The 19,557-nt window shown below is 36.9% G+C and overlaps 1 protein-coding gene across 1 annotated transcript; it reads left to right on the top strand.

The window, feature by feature from the left end:
* Window positions 1–6,818: 6,818 nt before the first annotated feature.
* On the top strand, window positions 6,819–7,223 carry LOC125829121 (agamous-like MADS-box protein AGL29). Its single transcript, XM_049508384.1, has one exon. It carries the CDS (start codon window positions 6,819–6,821, stop codon window positions 7,221–7,223), a length of 405 nt encoding a protein of 134 aa, XP_049364341.1.
* The last annotated feature ends 12,334 nt before the right edge of the window (window positions 7,224–19,557 follow it).

Raw genomic sequence — 19,557 nt, 5'->3', positions numbered from 1 at the left:
TGTGGTGAAAAAGAAAAGGGAAAGTCAAGAACTACAAGGAAAGTCTCATTTAACCCATGGTGTTGAGAAAAGTGTAACCCTTCCATATAAAAAAAAGAAAAAAATCAAAAAGAAACTTGTGGAATAAAGTACCAAATAAATAGGTTTCCGAACAATCCATGGGAAGCGAATAATAGGATGACCTATGATGCACTAATGAAAATGATGAAGGAAAATGAAAGGAAGTGTTGAGAGCACCAAATTTCATGAGGATAAAAGTCACTGAGCCTAAATGACCATACCTTTGCACTCAGCCCCGTTACAAGCCTTGTTAAGACCTTTGTGATCTTGAGAAAGTCGAAACAAATGTTGATTGGAAAATACGAGTAAACCTATGGGTGAAAAGCATGCATTGTGTTTATCTTTGTGAGTATGAGTGTTGTATCTGATTCCTGAACTTTACCTTTGTGTGTGAAAATGGAATCATCATTTGTGTGAGGGCATTCGAAGGCTTTTGTTGAGCTTGAACTTACATTTGAAGCAAGTATTGTGAGCTTGAGAATCTTTGGTAATGGTGTGTCACAACTTGAATCTTTGAGTACACAATTGATCCTTGCATAAGTAAATTGAGTCTTGTTGTGTACATTCATAATTGAGTCTTATGTAGCACTGTTTGAGACATCCTTGTTGAACTACTGAATTTGAATTTTACTTGAGGACAAGCAAAAGTTTAAGTTGGGGGTGTTGATGAGTCTACAAATTGGACTCATTTAGGGCTATATTTTAATAGAAATTGTGTCCTCAAATGCTTATTTTATCTCAATATCTGATAAAAACCCTTAAGTTTCAGGTATTTGAAGTTTGAAGGAAAGCATGGACACTACGTCGCAAAAAGGAAAGAAAAGGCTGAAAAGAACGAAGAAATGAAGACCTGAGGATTGCAGAGTCCACTTGGCGAGTCGCCGAAGGGTCTTACCTCATTTTTTGTTACAGTGTGCTGAGCCCTGAAAGAAAGGATCAAGTCGGTGTAAAAAGGGAGCAGTTTGCGCATCGCTGAGAAGTTCTGCGAAGCAGTACCATGTCGCCCAATGACCCAAAACACGACGATGCTGAAGGCTGGTTCAAGATGGCGATGAACTACACCAAATGGCGAATCGTCTAGTTGATCTGTGATTCCAACTAACGACGCCGAATGATCCGCTGCAGCACAAATTTGTGAAAACTATAAATACTAGTTAGAGTTGTAGTTTTAAGAGTCGAACAATTATTATAATTTCCATATAGAATAGTACTTTTTGATATTTTTGTTCTAACTTTGAGAGTGTTTTGAAGACTTGTAGATCCAAAGGGTTTCATCTTCAAGATTTGGATTTGGGTCTCTTGCATTCTTAAATTTTGGCCTGTATCAAGACTTAAATCTTCATACGCAGTTGAATGCGAGCTCAATTTGGTATAAATTTCTAGCTCTTATACATGTGTGGCTAAAACCCTAATTCTTGGGGTGTGATTTAGAGAATATGGGTTAAGATAATTATTGGGTCTTGCTTGCTGATAGTTTAATTGTGATTTCGTTTAGTAGTTGTGGATGAATTTAATGAATTTGTAGTTACAAATATAAGTTTATTTATGTGTTTTCGGCTTGCTCGAGAGAGAGGTCATAAAACTAAAACTACTAAATTGATGGCTGGTGGGAGTGGGTCGACATGAGGTTCAGCTCGAGAGAGTGAATCCTAGTCTCATTCCCACACACTCAGCTCGAGAGAGTGAGTGGGTTAAGGCGTAGGTTGGTCTTCATGCGACAAATGGGTGTCTGAGAGGAACACATTTGAAGCGAGGTAAGTTGATCGAGAGAGAGCTTATCCCCCTTAAAGTTTAGCCTAGTCACAATTATTCTATGAATCTTCTATCGAAAACATGTACCCAATAATCTAGCTTAATCCGTATTCCCATCACATCCCAAGGATTCCCTCTCATTATGAAATCCTTTTTAATTTGTTGTATTTACCTTACTTGTGACAAAACCCCCCATTGTTAATTGACACTCTTGTGTCCCCTTTAATTTACAATATTTTTAATCGTTAATGTCTTTAGCTATGACTAGTTAGAACTAAATTTTATTTTTCTATTAATTCTCAAAACCACTCCCTTGGGAACGATCCCAACCCTTGGTTGGGTTACTAAACTATTGTACGATTGTAGACACTTGCATCGGAAGTTGTGTCTTGATTACGCAAACATCATCAACCTAGTTTTCGATTTTGCGAAGCTCTTCTCACAATCATCTGACCATTGAAACTTAACCTTTTTCAAAGTTAACTTAATCAATGGGGAGGCTATGGATGAAAATCCTTCCACGAACCGTCTGTAATATCCCCCTAGACCTTATAAACTTCTGATATCTGTAAGAGAGGTAGGTTTGGGCCATTGTTTCATTGCTTCTATTTTCTGAGAATCCATTCGGATCCCTTCGCTAGACACAATATAGCCAAGGAAAGCAACATATTGCAACCAAAACTCACATTTCCTAAACTTAGCGAATAACTGGCGATCTTTGAGAGTTTGCACGACAACCCTCAAATGATTTGCATGTTTTTCCTCATTTCTAGAGTAAATGAGGATATCATCAATAAAGATGATAACAAACAAGTCCAAATACTGCTTGAACACTCTGTTAATCAGATCCATGAAAGCTACATGAGCATTGGTTAGTCCAAATAACTACAAATTCATAATGACCATACTGAGTTCTGAAAGTTGTTTTGGGCTGTCACTATCTCTGACTCTCAGTTGATGATAACCGGATCTGAGTTCTATCTTTGAGAAATGACTATCACTCTAAAGTTGGTCAAACAAGTCATCAATCATGGGGATGTGATACTTATTCTTGATTGTGACTTTGTTCAACTGCCTATAGTCAATGCACATCCTGAGAGAACCATCTTTCTTTTTCACGAACAACACTGGTGCACACCATGGGGAAATACTGGGTCTGATGAAGCCTTTATCTAGAAAGTCTCTTTCAATTCCTTAAGCTCAACTAGAGCTATTATGTAAGGAGGAATAAAAATAGGCTGGTTATCTGGAATGAAATCAATTGCAAAGTCGATTTCCCTTTCGGGAGTAACTCCGGGAAGATCTTCTGGAAGTACTTCCGGGAACTCATTAACTACAGGAATTGACTCAAGAGTTGGGGTTTCAGAGCTTGAATCCTTAACCCGAACTAGATGATAGAGATAACCCTTAGAGATCATCTTTCCGGCCTTGAGGTAAGAAATGAATCGACCCATAGGCGCTAAGCTACTACCCTTCCATTCTAAGATTGGTTCGTCTCGAAACTGAAAATGAACAATCCTAGTTCTACAATCGATTGAGGCATAATATGAATGTAACCAATCCATGCGTAGAATGATATCGAAATCTACCATTTCTAACTCTACAAGATCTGCTGAGGTGACTTTCTGAGAGACTCTGACGGGGCAATTTCTATATACCCGTCTAGCTATAACTAGGTCACCGACTGGGGTAGAGATTGAGAAGGGTTCTGAGAGAGTTTCTGGACTAACACCTAAGTTGACTGCTATATAGTGAGTAACGAAAGACAACGTACGCCTGCTATTTTTCCACTGAGTGAACATTATGTGAACCACATCCTTAAGCTGGTAGGATGTCAATTCCACCTTATCACTACCAGTCACTTGCATAACTCCAAAGATTTTCTTTACCTCATCAATGAAATTTTGTGGGTCCTCACCAACTTGCAACCCTAAAAACTCAGGTGGATTCATCCTAACAAAATCTCAAACTCTAGTTGCCACTGATCCACCATTTCAATTAGTAGAAACTAGAACCTACTGATTGTTCTGGTTGGTCATACTCTGAGCCAAAAGTTGAATCGCAACTCAAAACTCTGCGTTCGAAACATCATGGTCTGGGACCAGAGGAACTGTGTTAGCAATGCGTGCATTAGAATTCCATACATAAGCTCTAACGAGTAGGCATGATCTGAAACGCCTAACGTCGAGTTATAAATGAGGAATTAGATCATACCTTACACACGATAAGAGTAACAAAGAGAGTGAAGTTTTCCTAAAACACTTTGTAGCCCCCTTCTCATTAGATGTGGTGCACTTCAGACCCATGAAAAGGACTCTATTTAGTGCGTCTTTTCAGACATCCTAGGACACTTAAACCTAGTGCTCTGATACCAAGTTTGTCACACCCCGAAACTACCCCAGGACACGGACATGGGACCTAAGATCACGAGAGACCCCAAGGTAACCCTGTTGGCATATCATAAGCATACTAAAGATAAACTAAAGTAAAGAAATATTGTACGGAAGCTACATCCTCATGTAAACTGAAATGATGAGGAATACCCATTTACTATCTTCTGAATAAATGAAAACTGAGAGTTCAACAACAACTGAAAAGTCAAACTCAAACACTAAAGATGAAACTAACTATATCTGAAAATAGCCTCTTACTGATTAGAAGTGCTGGGATGTGCCCTTGCTAAATCCAGCAAAAACTGAAACTAAAACTAAAAGCAAAGGAAGATAATCATGTCACTTAGTACTCGATGAATGAGGACTCACAACTGATGCTGCTGAACTTAAGATCGAGAACCGATCTATGCATGATCTGGAATCTGAGAACTTGAACCTACATCACAAGAAGACGTAGCGCATAGTATGCATCAGTACTTGAAAGGTACTGAGCATGCAAGATAAAATAAAGTGGAACAATAATCATAAGTGAACCAAAGCATATATCTGAGCAATGATAAGAGATAAGCACAATACTATACTGAGAATACTGAACATGAACTAACTGAATGCTATGACCAAGTTTATAACATGTTGAGACTGAAATCTGACTGTAACTGATAACATGGTCAATCCAATAGAATCTGACTGTAGGGGAGCTAATAATAACTGATATAAAACCACATGAGTTAAATGTGGAGTCCGATTTATACATCCCATCGAGAGGACCCAATATACCCTACCAGAGGTATAGAGGCATGACTGGCGTGATCACTAAAATGATGCCCACAGAGGGGACTTACAACCTACGGGGCACGTAGTTCTGGGACTTGAGGGCGATTGACCCTAGTCCACTCGGCATTAACCTTCTCTCAATTGATTATGTAAATAACATTTTATGACTGAATTTTTGTAATACTGGATAGCTCAAGAACTGACATGCTAACTGAAAATGCAACATTAAGTACTGATAATGAAACATTCTTAACTGAGGCATGTATATGATACATTATGACTGAAATACTGAATAGCTCAAAATACTGACATGCAAATACTCATACTTAAAAACTCTTTCTAAAACATAATTCAAAATCATATTATACTATGATCATTGATGACTCGGGAAGTCATACTGCATAAACATTGATGGTATATCTAGATACCATACTATTCATACATTGATGGCCTACTCGATTGTCATACTAATCATGTTTTAGAAGCTCTTTCTCAAAACTCATATTAACTTTCTCAAAAACTCAGTTTAAAACTCAAGTGTTGGATTTAGAGTTTCTCAAGATTTATAACTCAAAATATGGTTCATGCTGAAATATATTGATAATGTGACGTTCGAAACTAGAGCATGTATATCTGTTTAACTGATCTAACATGTGTAATTCATGAACTAAAAGAACTACACAACTAGGGTTCTGAATTTATGAAAGAATCTACACAAAACAATACGGAATTCATGACAATCTAATTTGGATCATTCTAACTGCTGAAACCCAATAATTTCTAACATTCAAGAAACCCTAGGTCTAGATAATCTGAAGGGAATCAAGAATCTGGCTGAATTCTAGGGACCTAATGGGTGAAAGGAACCCACTAGTGAAATCCCATATACCTGGTGACGAATTCCACGGAGAAATTTTTTGATTTCGGGGTTGAAACTGATGAAAACCTTTTGCGTTCTTGGACTAGGGCTTGGTTGACTCTTTCTCCTTCTGTGTTCTAATTTTTCCAAGTTTTTGGTCAATGATTTGCTTAGGGTATATTCTAGTTAAGTTACTAGTCTAAAACTAACAAAAACTACATAGTTTAGGGGTTAAACGACGTAGTTTAGGGGTCCAACGCATAAGGAAAAGACCGAATGACCCCTGACTTAACTGATGTCGGGGGCCAATGACGGACCAGACTGATGGACTGTCGATCGACTGATAGACCGTACTGGTCAATCGTTGATCATAACTGGGAGCTGGAAGCTGAGGGTCTGACCTACGGCCCTGGACCACGGACTGTGGTCTGACCTACAGTCCATAGGTCCTGGCGTAGGCTGACCCCTCAGGCAAATTTTTTGGGGGTTTCTAGGGAAGGGTTGCAGTCGCGAACCACGAACCAGCAGAACCGACTATGGGTCCCCTTACGATCCGTGGGTGGCAACCGTGGGTCGCACCTTCAACTTCTAGAAAATCTGTATTTTTGGTCTGTTTCGGATACTAGGTGTTACAATAACTAATTATTTTTTATTTATCTTAAGATTCAATTCAACATTATTACTTAACAATTGCACCCGAATAAATAAGAAGAAAACATTTGTTAGAAACCATGATAATTACGTAATAGATTCATATAATACAAAACACCAACTAAAGGTGACAATACACGTGAAATAAAGTCATAATATAAAAAAAATGATAATACATGTGACAACAATGAGACTTGTGGTATGAAAACATTAAATAAATGTTACAATACTTGTGACAAATGAACTCACACACCTACTATAAATTATACAATTGTTCCTCTCGGAATTGCTCAACATTATTCAATAAAAACATCTTATTTTCTTCTACAATGGAAAATGAGATCAAGAAAGGTAAGCAAAAGATTGAGTTGAACTTAGTTGAGTCTAAGAGAGCACGCGCTATAAGTTTTTCCAAAAGGAAAAAAACCTTGTTCCAAGATGCAGAAAAGCTTGCAAATCGGAGTGGATATGAAGTTGGCGTTATGCTTTTTTCACCCGGTGGAAAACCATTTTCTTGCGGTTCCACAAGTATTGAAGATATAATTGATAAGTTTTTAAAAGGGAAACTAGAGGATCGCCAACGTGATCATGCTGAGGGCAAATCAATTGGATTTAAGGAACTTTATGATCTTCTCAAAGAATTGCAAATATTTAATGAGAAAGAAAGAAGACGAATATTAATGTATAAGATTAAGCACCCTGGCTCAGAAATACCTCCAGATAAACACATGTAGGAGAAGAGGGTGGTAATGCTGTTGCGGGTAAAGAAAATTTTAAATGAAACAAAAAGTGCTATTTTGGGTGAGCATTTCAAGTTTGATTTAAATATTGTCCCCGAGCCAGAAGAAGATGAGAGTTCTTGAACTTATAATTCTCATGGAGTTGTTAACTGAAGTTCTTGATGCTAGAGCTATACTTGAAGAAGTCTTTATCAGTGATCGAGTATGCTAATATGACTGCCTTTATTATTAAGTCATTTATTTTATTTTATATTTCCATCTTTGACAAGTTTAGTGCATTTACAATTTACATCAACATTAACTCTGTGAGATTCTGAATCTCTATAATATGAGTTTATCTAATATTTATTGTTTTTATTAGTATATTCCATATTCCAAAAGGGACTGTGCTTGAATTTTCAACTCGATACAAGGATGTAACAAAATAGAGTATCTTATTTTTTTTAATTCTGGAAAACATAAGCACCCAATACAAGTATGTATTGCACCCAAAACAATTGCATCAGCCTTAGAGAAACTTTTCTATATTCCACTTTTTTTCAGGCTTAAATTTCATATGAACTAATTTAATAAATTAGTATTTCGACCTTAGACTAACCCGTAGCCGTAACTCGGTACTTAGAGCCACAAGTGACCCCAAGCTAAACCATGGTTTGGCATGACACTAAGAAACGCAAAAGTAACAACTGGAAATAAATGAATGTGGATGCTAAACTGATTTAGTCTATTAAAGATCACACACCTTCAAGCAGACAAGCATATGAAGAAACATAAGTCGAAGCTAAATTGACTATCTGATAGCCTTTACTAAATTAAGTTTCTAGGACAAGCCCCGACTCTAAGTCAATGGAAAAATCAATAGCCCTATCTGGAGGAACACCTGAACGATCAGTAAGGAACACATCTAAAAACTCTCTAACCACAGACACATAATCCATGGAAGGTGGATCAACACTAGTATCCTGAATGAAAGCTAAGTAGGATAAACACCCTCTATCAACCAAACGTTGATCTTTAATGAAGGAAATAACCTTGCTAGGGTAAGAACCACTAGCACCCATCCACTAAACTCTCGGGACACCTGGCATCGCTAAAGTCACATTCTTAGAAAAACAATCCAGAATAGTATGATGCATGGTGAACCAATTTATACCGAAAATAACATCAAAGTCTACCATCCTTAAAATGATCAAGTCTACCCAAGTACCATACAAAGCCAAAGAAACAAGACAAGATCGATACACTCGATCAACCACTAAGGATTCACCCACTGGTGTAGAAACATGAATAGGCATTGGCATGCAATTAGACATCATATCAAACCCGACAACGAAATAGGTAAACATCTATGAGAAAGTAGACTCGAGATCAAACAATACAGATATAGGTCGATGGCAAACTGGGACAATACCTGATCACATCATCAGAAGCCTCATGTCTCCCTAGAAAAGCATAACACTAGCCCTCTTTACCACCTGTAGTCTGAGTAGAACCCCGACCTCCACCCTCTAGAGTTGTAGCACCCCTCCATAAGTCATGCCACCTCTATTGGAATACCTCTTCCTCGACCCCTGGTTGGAGGTGCTGAATCTTTAGTTGGAGTAGCTTAATAAGTACGCTGGGTCCCTGAGTGAGTCTATAGAAGACACTATCAAATCATATGACCTAGATATCGATAACCATAGCAAGACCTCGATATGGATAATTGCTACTGTGAACCATATAATATACCATGGCCACCTCGGCCAGAACAATAAGATCCTCAGGCTGACCACTCACTCTCAAGTTTCAGCTGCTTGCAAAAATGCATAAACTGGCCCACGACAGTGAAAGGAGGCACTACTTCGGTGTAAACCCTTGCCTCCGAATGAGACACCAGAAAACATACTAGAATAATTAGCCCTCTTAGGCTCTCCAAATTTTTCTTCAAGCATCAACTCCACCTCCTTTGCGGTGCTCACAATGGGCTGGAAGGAAGCCCCCTTTCTAGCTTCTGGAACACATATGACTTGGTGGAGAAAGCAAACCCTCTCACAAACTTGTGAACTCTTTCTACCTCATCAGGAACAATAGTCATAGCATGTCTAGAATGCTCACAAAAACGAGCCACATACTCGGTCACAAAAATGAGGATCCCTTTTGCATATAATTCCTCTTAGGATTAAGTTTGCAAAGTCAGTTTGTGTTTTTGTTTTCTATTTCTTCTGTGTTTAATTTGAATGTCTTATTTTTGTTTATTCATCATTTAGCTGTTAATTAATATTTGTCAGTAAAATTGTACATATTGTGTTATCCAATCATCTAGAGAAGTCCTTACCTTTCTCTGCACGCTTAAAAAAAAACTATCCAAAATTTATGATAAAATAAGTAAATGTGTAGAAAATAGAAAGAAGATATAAAGTAGGAAGAAAAGAGTCACAAGTTATTTCTCTTTTTTCCTTGTTTATAAATGAAAGAATAACATATAGAGAAATGTGTCGATTTGGATCAAATGTCTCAACTATGTAAGACTACCCCAAACATGTAAGACCACCACAATCATTATCATCACAGTTAGCATATAAGACCACCATGAACATGTAACACATATTTTCATAGAATTTAATCATTCTAACAAATCTAAGAAAAATAGAATGAGATGCATGTACCCGAAAACTACTTTATAGATTTAACTTAACCATATGTAGCCACATATAAATTTGGATTCACTTAATCCTCTCTTTGAAACCATCTCCACTTCTCCTTCTCATATAAGATAAAAAAAATCTAAAGAAAGAAACATCATTCACAAAACTTCAATTACTTAATTGCCTCTTCTTCTCCACCTCCATCTACATTATATATTCTCTCTTTTCTTATTTTTCCAAATTTCATTTTCATAATTTTGTGTTATCTAGGTTTCATTTTTTGTGTTGACTATCTTAACATGAGAAACTGCAAGTCAAATGTGATATATAGACCACACATTACAAGTTTTCATATCATAAATTCAAGTTTCAACTTTAAATAAATACGTAATGAAAGTTGGAGAGAGAGAAAGGGAATAAGAGACAATATTCATATTCTTTTTTATCCCTCAAATGAGACTATTTGGAGAGAGATAGAAAGAGAATAGTAATTAGTTTAATACAGTTTGGCTATAAAATACCAAATTATTGTAAATCAAAAAGGGAAAAGGCTGAAAATAAAACCCAAATCCCTTAGATCTTAAAAAAGAAATTGAAGACCATTATTAAGAAAATAGGTTAAAGCATATTAACATAACTTAACGGGAGAAACTGCAGATCAGATGTGCTATATAGACCATGCATTACCGTTCGTCATATCAGAAATTCAAGTTTCAACTTTCACTAAATAGTTATTAAAAACAAATATGAGAAAATTGACAACAGGGATGATCTGAGAATGTTGGTATTTCTTGGGCTCTCAATGTCTGAGGTTACTGTAAAAACTGAATCTACCTCCTTCTCTTCCTCCTTACACTTGTAAATACAAGTGGAACAAGAAGTGTAGCCAACACAACATTTTCTCATGAACAAGCTTGCAACATAAGTACTCATAGAAAGGCCACAATGCTACAACATTAATTTTCAAATGATTGGCTATGTCAGATGGATCACTACGATAATCATCAGCAAAGAGAGTAAGCACTAACACATAGTTGATAAGAAGAGTTTCTTTCTCTTCGCCCCGCCTTTTTGAATCTGAAATGGAAAACATTGAAGAGAACTTGTGGAACAAGATGACAGAAAACTTCTGATGATTTTGCGATGATACACCATCAATAAAAATGTTTATCTTTGAACTTAACAAGATGAGTAATGAATGAAAATATATATGCCTGTAAACATTTTCTTCTCATCTCCCTCCTACAACAAAGCAGGTGAGTTTGACAGGTATTGTGGCATCTTGATCATGTGGTGCTATATTTTGAGTACTGTCTATGGTAACAACTACTTCAAGAGCCTATTTGTTTATTGCTCTGGTTATATTCCTATCAAATTCCTCTTAATTTCCAGTATCATCTTGTTGACGTAGGGAATCAAGTTTCCTAGCCAAGAAAGCAAAGACCAGAACTATATAAAAAAAAGCAATACTACTATTACAAATGATTGATGACAAATTTAAGTGATCTTTCTTCTACATGGTCATGTACTTATTTGGAAGATATAGCTAACAATGACAACCAACTTTGTATTTCCCACAATTGAATAAAACAAAGATACACATAGATTAAGGAAACATATATATAACCTTTTAATTTGGAGTTCCCACTTTTATAGTAAGAAAAAGAAGGTGTATTTTCTAAGTTAAAAGCCTCATTCATTATCTATAAAATCAAAACAATTATAATAATATCAAAATCAAATAATTGGATCAACACAATTAGAACCCACGAAGAATTGAATAGAAACCTAATCAAATTTGGAGAAACTAAACTTTGGAGAATTGAGAAACCTTAGGGATCAATGAGTGATAAATACCCTCTCAGACTTCTCTTTAGGATAAAGGTCAACTTCTCACCTAAATACCCACATAATAACTTAATGCCTCAAAGCTCTGACCAACCACCTTACTAGACAAAACTTGACATTCTCAATGAAACAAAAATGAAAGAACCACCATCCAACGCTCGGATCTCATAATGCTGACCAAAATCAACCATTTTAATAAAACTCAACAAAAAGGCTAATATCCATCAAAATCTCATCCGATCGCATCAGTGACATCAATCACCATTCCCACAACACATACTAAGCATGATAACACCGAGGGGAAGGGAAAAAGTGTCATTTCATAGAAAAGGTAATTTCTCAAGCAATTACATGATTGTGATTTATAGTTTTACAGTGGTCTTTTTCAATATGATATGTGATTTTGCATGATTGTCTATAATAGTTGGGTTCGCTCGGGTACCATGCATGGTACAAGATATCCCCATGGTTGGATCGAATATAATGCCTAGTATATACTAATGGTTAGCTCGGGTACCATGCCTTGTATGAGGATATCCACATATTGTTGGTGTGTGTACCACACCGGTACACTAAGAATGGCTCGGTTACTGATGAGTGGTAGATTTGTACTCATTTAAGGTCTATTTAGCTCAAGAATTAGTGTTCTCAATGCCTAACTTTGTACTTTTCTAATCAAATGTTGATGATTTGCAGCTATGAAGGAAATTGGAAAAGTCATGGGCTGATGTTTGAAAGTGTAACACCTAGAAAAATTTTCAAACTAAGGTTTGAACCGTTCTTCGTAGTGAGTGAGATTTTACCAAGGAATTAAAATTTCTTAAGTGTTAAGTTCACTAGATGTAGCACCTTGAGTTCCAAAAATTTGAAATTTTGCAAGTTATGCTTTAGTTATGAGTTTTGGGTAACCTTCAAACGACCATAACTCTTAGTACAAGATGAGTTAGGTGTGCCATAAGATGGAAATGAAATTTTTTTGAATTATCTTACCAGTGCTACCAAGTTTACTAAGTTTCGAGTTTTTATGAGATAGATATGCCCTTTTGAACTCAGGCTGTCTAGTTAAGGAAAGTTACCCAAAAATAATGAGGTTATTTTGGTCTTTTCCCTACCCAATCAGATTTAATTTATTTTTAGTAAGGTTTTATAGGTCTAATCTTATTAGGTTCATTTTTGTAATCCTAATATACGCCTACGGTTATAGTTGAGAGTTCAAGAAGAGAAAAGAGGAGAAAAGATGAAAGGATCAAGGCGTTCGTCGAGATTCGTGAGTTTAATTCCTAAGAGGTATGTAAGCTTCCATAGTGTTGGGTATATTCACCCACACGCCAATCATGTTATTTTCAGCAAAATTTCATTCTTGAAGTTGAAAGATTAGAGTTCTTGATGAGTTCTTGAGAAGTGTGCTTAAAGTTCATCCTAAATCTTGTTTTGTTGGGGTTTTGATGATTTCTTGAGATGAAAATGAGTGTTTTTAGGGCTTTATTGAGTAGATTAGAGAGTAATTATGTAAAGTAATCGAATATAAGTGATTGGGGAAGAAACCGTTCGATTCTAGGCGAGTTAGGGTGAGAAAACGAGCAAAGAAATTTGTCGAGTTTTTTGAGTTGGGGATTGTCATTTCGTCCTAGCCAGTGCACCCCAAATTATGTTCTGTCATTTAGCGGCTGGGGCCCATGCCACTCAATGCGACAAGGTCGCCTGCCCCGTCCAGGTTGCACTCAGTTGCTCTGTTTCAGTTCTTTTAAAGTGTACCTTAACTCTCTTTAAATTCTAACTATTCTAAGCTACTTCTAAACATCTAGAAATCATTCATAACATGAATCATAACCTTGAATTCATAATTTAAATTCAAGGAAGATTTAAGCCTTGAGAGTTCTTTCGAACATTTTGAGAAAGACCCTTTGAGTCTTCTAGAATTTCTAATAATTTGTTTCAAGACTCGAGCAAGTGAGTATGACAATGAGGATAATGTATTCATGAGTCTACTTTATCATTACAAGATCCTTCATATCATGAACCTTAACTCTTGAATTCATTATTCACATTCAAGAGAGAGTTAAGAGTAGAGTTAAAGAAAGCTTTTGAGTTCAATTGTGAATCCTTTGAGATCAACCATCGATTTGAACTAAGTTTTTAGAAAGTAAGTATGAGAATTGGAAAAGTTGTATACATGAGTTCCATATTGTTATGTAGACCCTCGAGTCAAGTCGTTCATACCCATAAATTCCGCATGAACTCCATAAGTTGAGTATCTTTGAGAGGAGTAGTATCTTCAACTTCTAAGTCTTGAGTATTGAGTTCCTAATCATTTTGTGATTATATTCCTATTCATGGGGCTACTACATGTTACCCATGAAGGTCATTTGAGTTGAGTAGTTCATGCCCATAACTCCGTATAAACCCTATAAGTCAAGCAGTCTTGAGATGAATAATATCTTTTAGTTCTTGAGTTGAGAAGTTCATTCTCATAAGTCAGCATAAACCCTCTGAGTTGAGCGTTCTTGAAATGAATAGTATCATTGAAGTTCTTGAGTTCCAAATATTGTGTTCAATTTATGGTTATTAAATACCTTGAATTGAGTCGTTCACGTAATTCAGCATGAACTCTATTTTAAAAAGTCTTTTGCAAATGCTGTAAACTTTTTTTAAGACTTGAGTAAAGAGTAAAAAGTGAAGTTCATTACTTCAAAAGAGTATATGGGGACTATGTATTCCCATAGAGTAAATGTTTTCACATTTAAAAAAGAAAGGACACACCGATTTCCAAAAGAGCCTTTGCGCTAGTTTTTTAGTAAAGAGTAAATGTTTTCACATTTAAACTAGAAAGGAAACACTTATTTCCAATAGAGCCTTTGAGCTAGTTTTTCAGTAAGAAGTAAATGCTTTCATATTTAAGCAAGAGTGGAAACACTGATTTCCAATAGTGACTTTGTGCTAGTTTTTGAGTAATTATCTCAAACCACAGACAGAGTTATGTTTTTAAACATATGAGCTAGTTATATTTTTGGAGTAGTATTGAGCACCGATATGGAAGAGTTTCAGACAACTCACAACCCCCATAAACCATATTGCCAACGTGGGTAGAAAAGAGTCATATTTTTTAGATGATTCTTATTGCTTTTTAATATAGACTAGTGGATCCACTTAGTAGTCAGTATCTACACCCCTGACAAGGTATAAGACAACTGTTGCAGCGTGAGGAAAAACGATGTATCATCACATAGCGCATAAGTGATGGTTGTCGGTTAGAGAAAGTCCCAGAAGATATTTTGTATTCTTATATACACAAAGTTTATTTTGTATTTTCATATACGAACATAGGTTATATTATATCCTTGAATACAAACTGAGTTACTATTGTATTTTTCAATACATTAAGTTGCTTTCTATTGTTTTAAAACCTTTCCATATATTGCATTTGTAGTTTTGCTTTATATTGAGTTGACTATCTAGAGTTGAGTATTCAAAGTTGAGTATCTAGAGTTGAGTTTCCATAGTTGAGTACCTATAGTCGAGTATTTGATAATTGAGTTGAGCCTTATTTCAGTGAGTTGAATATCTTATTGTTGAGTTGAGCCTTATTTAACTAAGTTGAATATCTTATCATTGATTTAAGTATCTTATTCTTGAGTTGGGTTTAGTTGAGTGAGTTGAGAAGAGGTAAGTATATTCCTTTTTATCAAGTTCAAGTTTATATTATACTTTAGAATTCCACTTACATTCTCGTACATTCAATGTAATGAGCCATTTGGCCTTTATCGTTTCATGATGCAGATACAGGTACTCAGGATCATCAACAGGCATTTCGTTGATACCACATGCAGTTTTAGTTAGCTTTGGTGAGCCTCCTTGTTTTTGGAGGGTGCCACTTGTACTTTCAATTATATCAGTTGTTAGGATGTCCTGGGTCTTTTCCCGACTTCCATCTTTGTCAGTTAGAGGCTTCATAGATAGATAATAGAGTTTGAGAAGTCTGTTTCATTTATTTTATTAAATCTTTTAAAGACTTAAGTTGCCTATTTTATGGAGAGTTGAATATATTATTTTTATTCAGTTTTTAAGCTTTGTAAGCTTGAGTTAGTCTTCCGCTTGTAGTCAGCCATGATGAGGGTTCGCTTGTGGACCAGTAATGGTTCTCTAGTGCCGGCCACGTCTAGGGTGTAGGCTCGGGTCGTGACAAACTTGGTATCATAGCACAAAGTTCAAGTGTCCTAGGGTGTCTATGAAGCCGTGTCAAGTAGGATTTTGTTTATGCTTGTGAGGGCCCCACTTCTATAAATGAGGGACTACAGACATTTAAGAAAAGTTTCCGTTCTTTCATACTCTAGATCATTCAATACAACAAAGTCATAGAGATTTGTTCATACTCATCCGTTTCACAGATTCGTTCATTTGACTACCCATCATACTAGTGGTGGTTGAACATAATAGTCAGTCCTTTATCGATGAGTTGTTTTAGTAGAAATATTGAGGAAGTCATGAGACTCCAGAGGGTCTTGAAAGAAGCCCATGAGTGAGTTATTTGTTGAATAAAGAATGCACTCATATTATATAAATCATGCGTTGAGCAAAAACTGAGTTGTACTCTTTTCCTTAAGCCTTGTTTCAGTTAAGATCCTTATGAGAAAGTATGACTAGATCTTGGGTAGTATTTTTGCCCGAAAAGGTAACATGAGTTACGAGATCATGAGCACTAGTAGTGAAAGTGCCCAGAATTAGAGGAAAGTATGCAGAGGTTCAGTAATCTAAGAAAGGGAGATAGTGATGAGGCAAGCTATCTTACTATAGTCATGCACCTAGTAAGTTACTAATTAAGAGTTTTCCCTTATGGTTAGACTCAGAACTGATGAGTAGTGAAGATCCTATCATATGAGGTAGAGTGTGTTATAGCTAGAAATGAGTTGGTGATGAAGTGTCATTGTGTAGGAAATGACCAAGTGTAAGTGTTGAATAGAAGAGTAGGAGTATTCATTAGGTGATAGATCTAAGCTAGGCTTATGATTTTGAGGGAAAGCCCATAAAATTCAAAGAATTAATTAGGCATTGATGTATAGTTAATGAATGAATAGTATTCAAGTTTTTGAAGGGAAATGCGATAGTAAATTAAAAGTATTAATAGTAAGAAGTGAGGATTAACTACTTGTTATAAGTTCCTAGTGGACGAGTGTTTCTAAAATTTGCACATAATAGTGGTGAATTTGTGTAGTAGGCGAGCAATCATAGTGATATTCGGGCTTAGTAATAAACATTAAGCTTGAATTTGAGATGAGTGTCCTGATCAAAAGAATGGCAACATGAGGGTGATGATATTTGTCTAGATATTCTGAAAGACCTCGAAACCAGACCCAGCAAAAAATTGAAGAACTTACTGAAGCAGTGGACCACGATAGGGTTCACGAACCGTGATAGGGACCACGGTCCGTTGACCTGCTCGTGGTGATGACTTGAACTCCAACAGGCCCAGACATCAGACCACGAGACCCTTCACAGGCCGTGGTCTTGACGACGGGCCATGGTGGCGTCTGTCAAGTTTAGGTAGTGGCCTTCCCTTTGCCATCCTTTAGACCCCCACGCCCAAGTGAAGAGTACGGGGACCTTCACGGTCCATGGTCCTTCACACGGGTCGTGGGAAGGTCCGTGATGAGCTAGTTAGTAAGCCCTCGAACCTGAGCCTCCAGACCTCAGCCCAAGTGAGGACCACGAGGACCTTCACGGTCTGTGGTCCTCCACACGGGCCATGGTAGGGGTTCGTGGATCTGACCCCAGAACCTTCAAAACCACAGGATCAAGTGAAGACCACGAGGGCCTTCACAGTCCGTGGTCCATTTCACAGTCTGTGAAAGGGGTCGTGGTCAGCTCGTCTACAACTTTAAGGCAGGGGTCTTTTGGTCTTTTTCTATTTCATTAGACCTCTAAACTATATTGTTTTAACCACGTGGTTTTGATTAGTTTTAGCCTAGAAAAATAACTAGAACTTACCTAAGTCAGATCTTGCATCAAAAACATAGAAATTTAGAAGCGTAAGAAGGGAAAGAGGTGACCAACCCTAGTTCAAGAACGCAACAAGATTCCATCAGTTCTATCCACGAAATCGAAAGATTTCTCTGTGGAATTTGTCACCAGGTATGTGAGATTTCACTAATGGGTTTCTTTCACCCATTGGGTCCCTAGATTTCAGTCATTTTCTTGATTCCCTCCATATTATCTAGACCTAGGGTTTCTTGAATGTTAGAATTGTTGGGTTTTTAGCTGTTAGAATGATCCAAGTAAGATTATTATGTTATTATTCAGTTTATTGTATAATTTCAGAACCCTAGGTATGAAGTTCTTTAGTTCTTGAATTATACATGCTAGGCCAGATATTTCAGTTATTTAAGATATACATGCCTCAGTTTTGGAATGTGTCATTATCAGTTTACTAATGTGAATTCTCGGTTGCATGTCATTTTGAGCTATCCAGTATATCACAGAAATTCAGTCATAATATATAAATCACTTAATCCATTGGGAGTAGCATAATACCGAGTTGGACTAGGGTTCAGCGTACCCGAATAGTCCCAGAACAATGAGCCACGTAGGTTGTAAGTCCTTTCTGTGGTCATCATTTTAGTGATCACGCCAGCATGCCTCTATACCTTTGGCCGGGTATATTGGGTCATCTCGATGGGGCATATACATCGAACTCCACATTTAGCTCATGTGGTTTTATTATCAGTTATTAGTAGCTCCCATAGTTCAGTCAGATTCTATTGCATTGACCATTCACCAGTATATTCAGTATTTCAGTCTCAGCATGTTATAAATTGGTCATTACATTCAGTTAGCTCAGTATTCAGTATCTATGACATGTTTAGATTATGCTCTTGCTTTATTGCTTATTCAGTTATATGTTTAGTTCAGCTTTACTCAATCCTGCATGCTCAGTACCTTTCAAGTACTAATGCATACTCTGTGCTACATCTTCTCGTGATGTAGGTTCAGGTCCTCAGCAGTCAGATCACGCTTATATCGGTTCCTGATTTTCAGTTCAACAGTATCAGTGGCGAGTCCTTATTCTTCGAGGACAGTAGTCATGTTATCATTTCAGTATTTTAGTCTTTTAGTTTCAATTTTACTAGACTTAGTTGGGGCCTGTCCCAGTATTTCTAGTCAGTTTAGAGGATTATTTCAAACATAGTTAGATTCAGCTTAGTATTTGAGTTTGATGTTTCTTTTGTATTAAACTCTCAGATTTGATATTAAGTTTTAGTATATGGGTATCCCCCATCATTTCAGATTTATTTATGATTAGCTTCCTCATCAGTTTTAATTCTCAGTTTATCTTTAGTATGCTCATGATTATGCCAACAGGGTTAGGTTGGGGTCACTTGTGTTCCTAGGTCCCGTGTCTGAGTCTCGGGGGTAGCTCGGGGGGTGACAAACTTAGTATCAGAGCACTAGGTTTAAATGTTCTAGGATGTCTGAAAATCTGCACTAAGTTGAGTCCTTTTTATGGGAGTGAAGTGCACCACATCTAATGAGAGGGAGGCTACAAAGTGTTTTAGGAAAAATCTTCATTTTCTTGTTACTCTTATCGTGCGTAAGGTATGATCTAATTCCATTCTAACTCGACGTAATAAGTTTCAGTGATCATGCCTCCTCATAGAGCTAACGCCAGGAATGCGAATGCCAGGAAGGCAAATGCAGCTCCTCCAGTCCCAGATCAAGAAGTCTTGAATGCAGAGTTCAGGAACACCATTTAGCTGTTAGCTCAGAGTGTGGCCAACCAGAATAACCAGTGGGCTCTAGTTCCAGAAAATGCTAATGTTGGGTCAGCTGTTGCCAGAGTGTGAGAATTTGTTAGGATGAAT

The sequence above is a fragment of the Solanum verrucosum genome, unplaced genomic scaffold, assembly GCF_900185275.1.
Source record: "Solanum verrucosum unplaced genomic scaffold, falcon-dt-bn FXZP01000007.1, whole genome shotgun sequence".
Lineage (NCBI taxonomy): Eukaryota > Viridiplantae > Streptophyta > Magnoliopsida > Solanales > Solanaceae > Solanum > Solanum verrucosum.
The sequence above is the reverse complement of the archived record's forward strand: the minus strand, read 5'-3'. Positions and strand labels throughout refer to the sequence as shown.

What these genes read in the sequence shown, in the direction of transcription:
- LOC125829121 (XM_049508384.1), top strand. Translation starts at nt 6,819, where the DNA reads ATGGAAAATGAGATCAAGAAAGGTAAGCAAAAGATTGAGTTGAACTTA.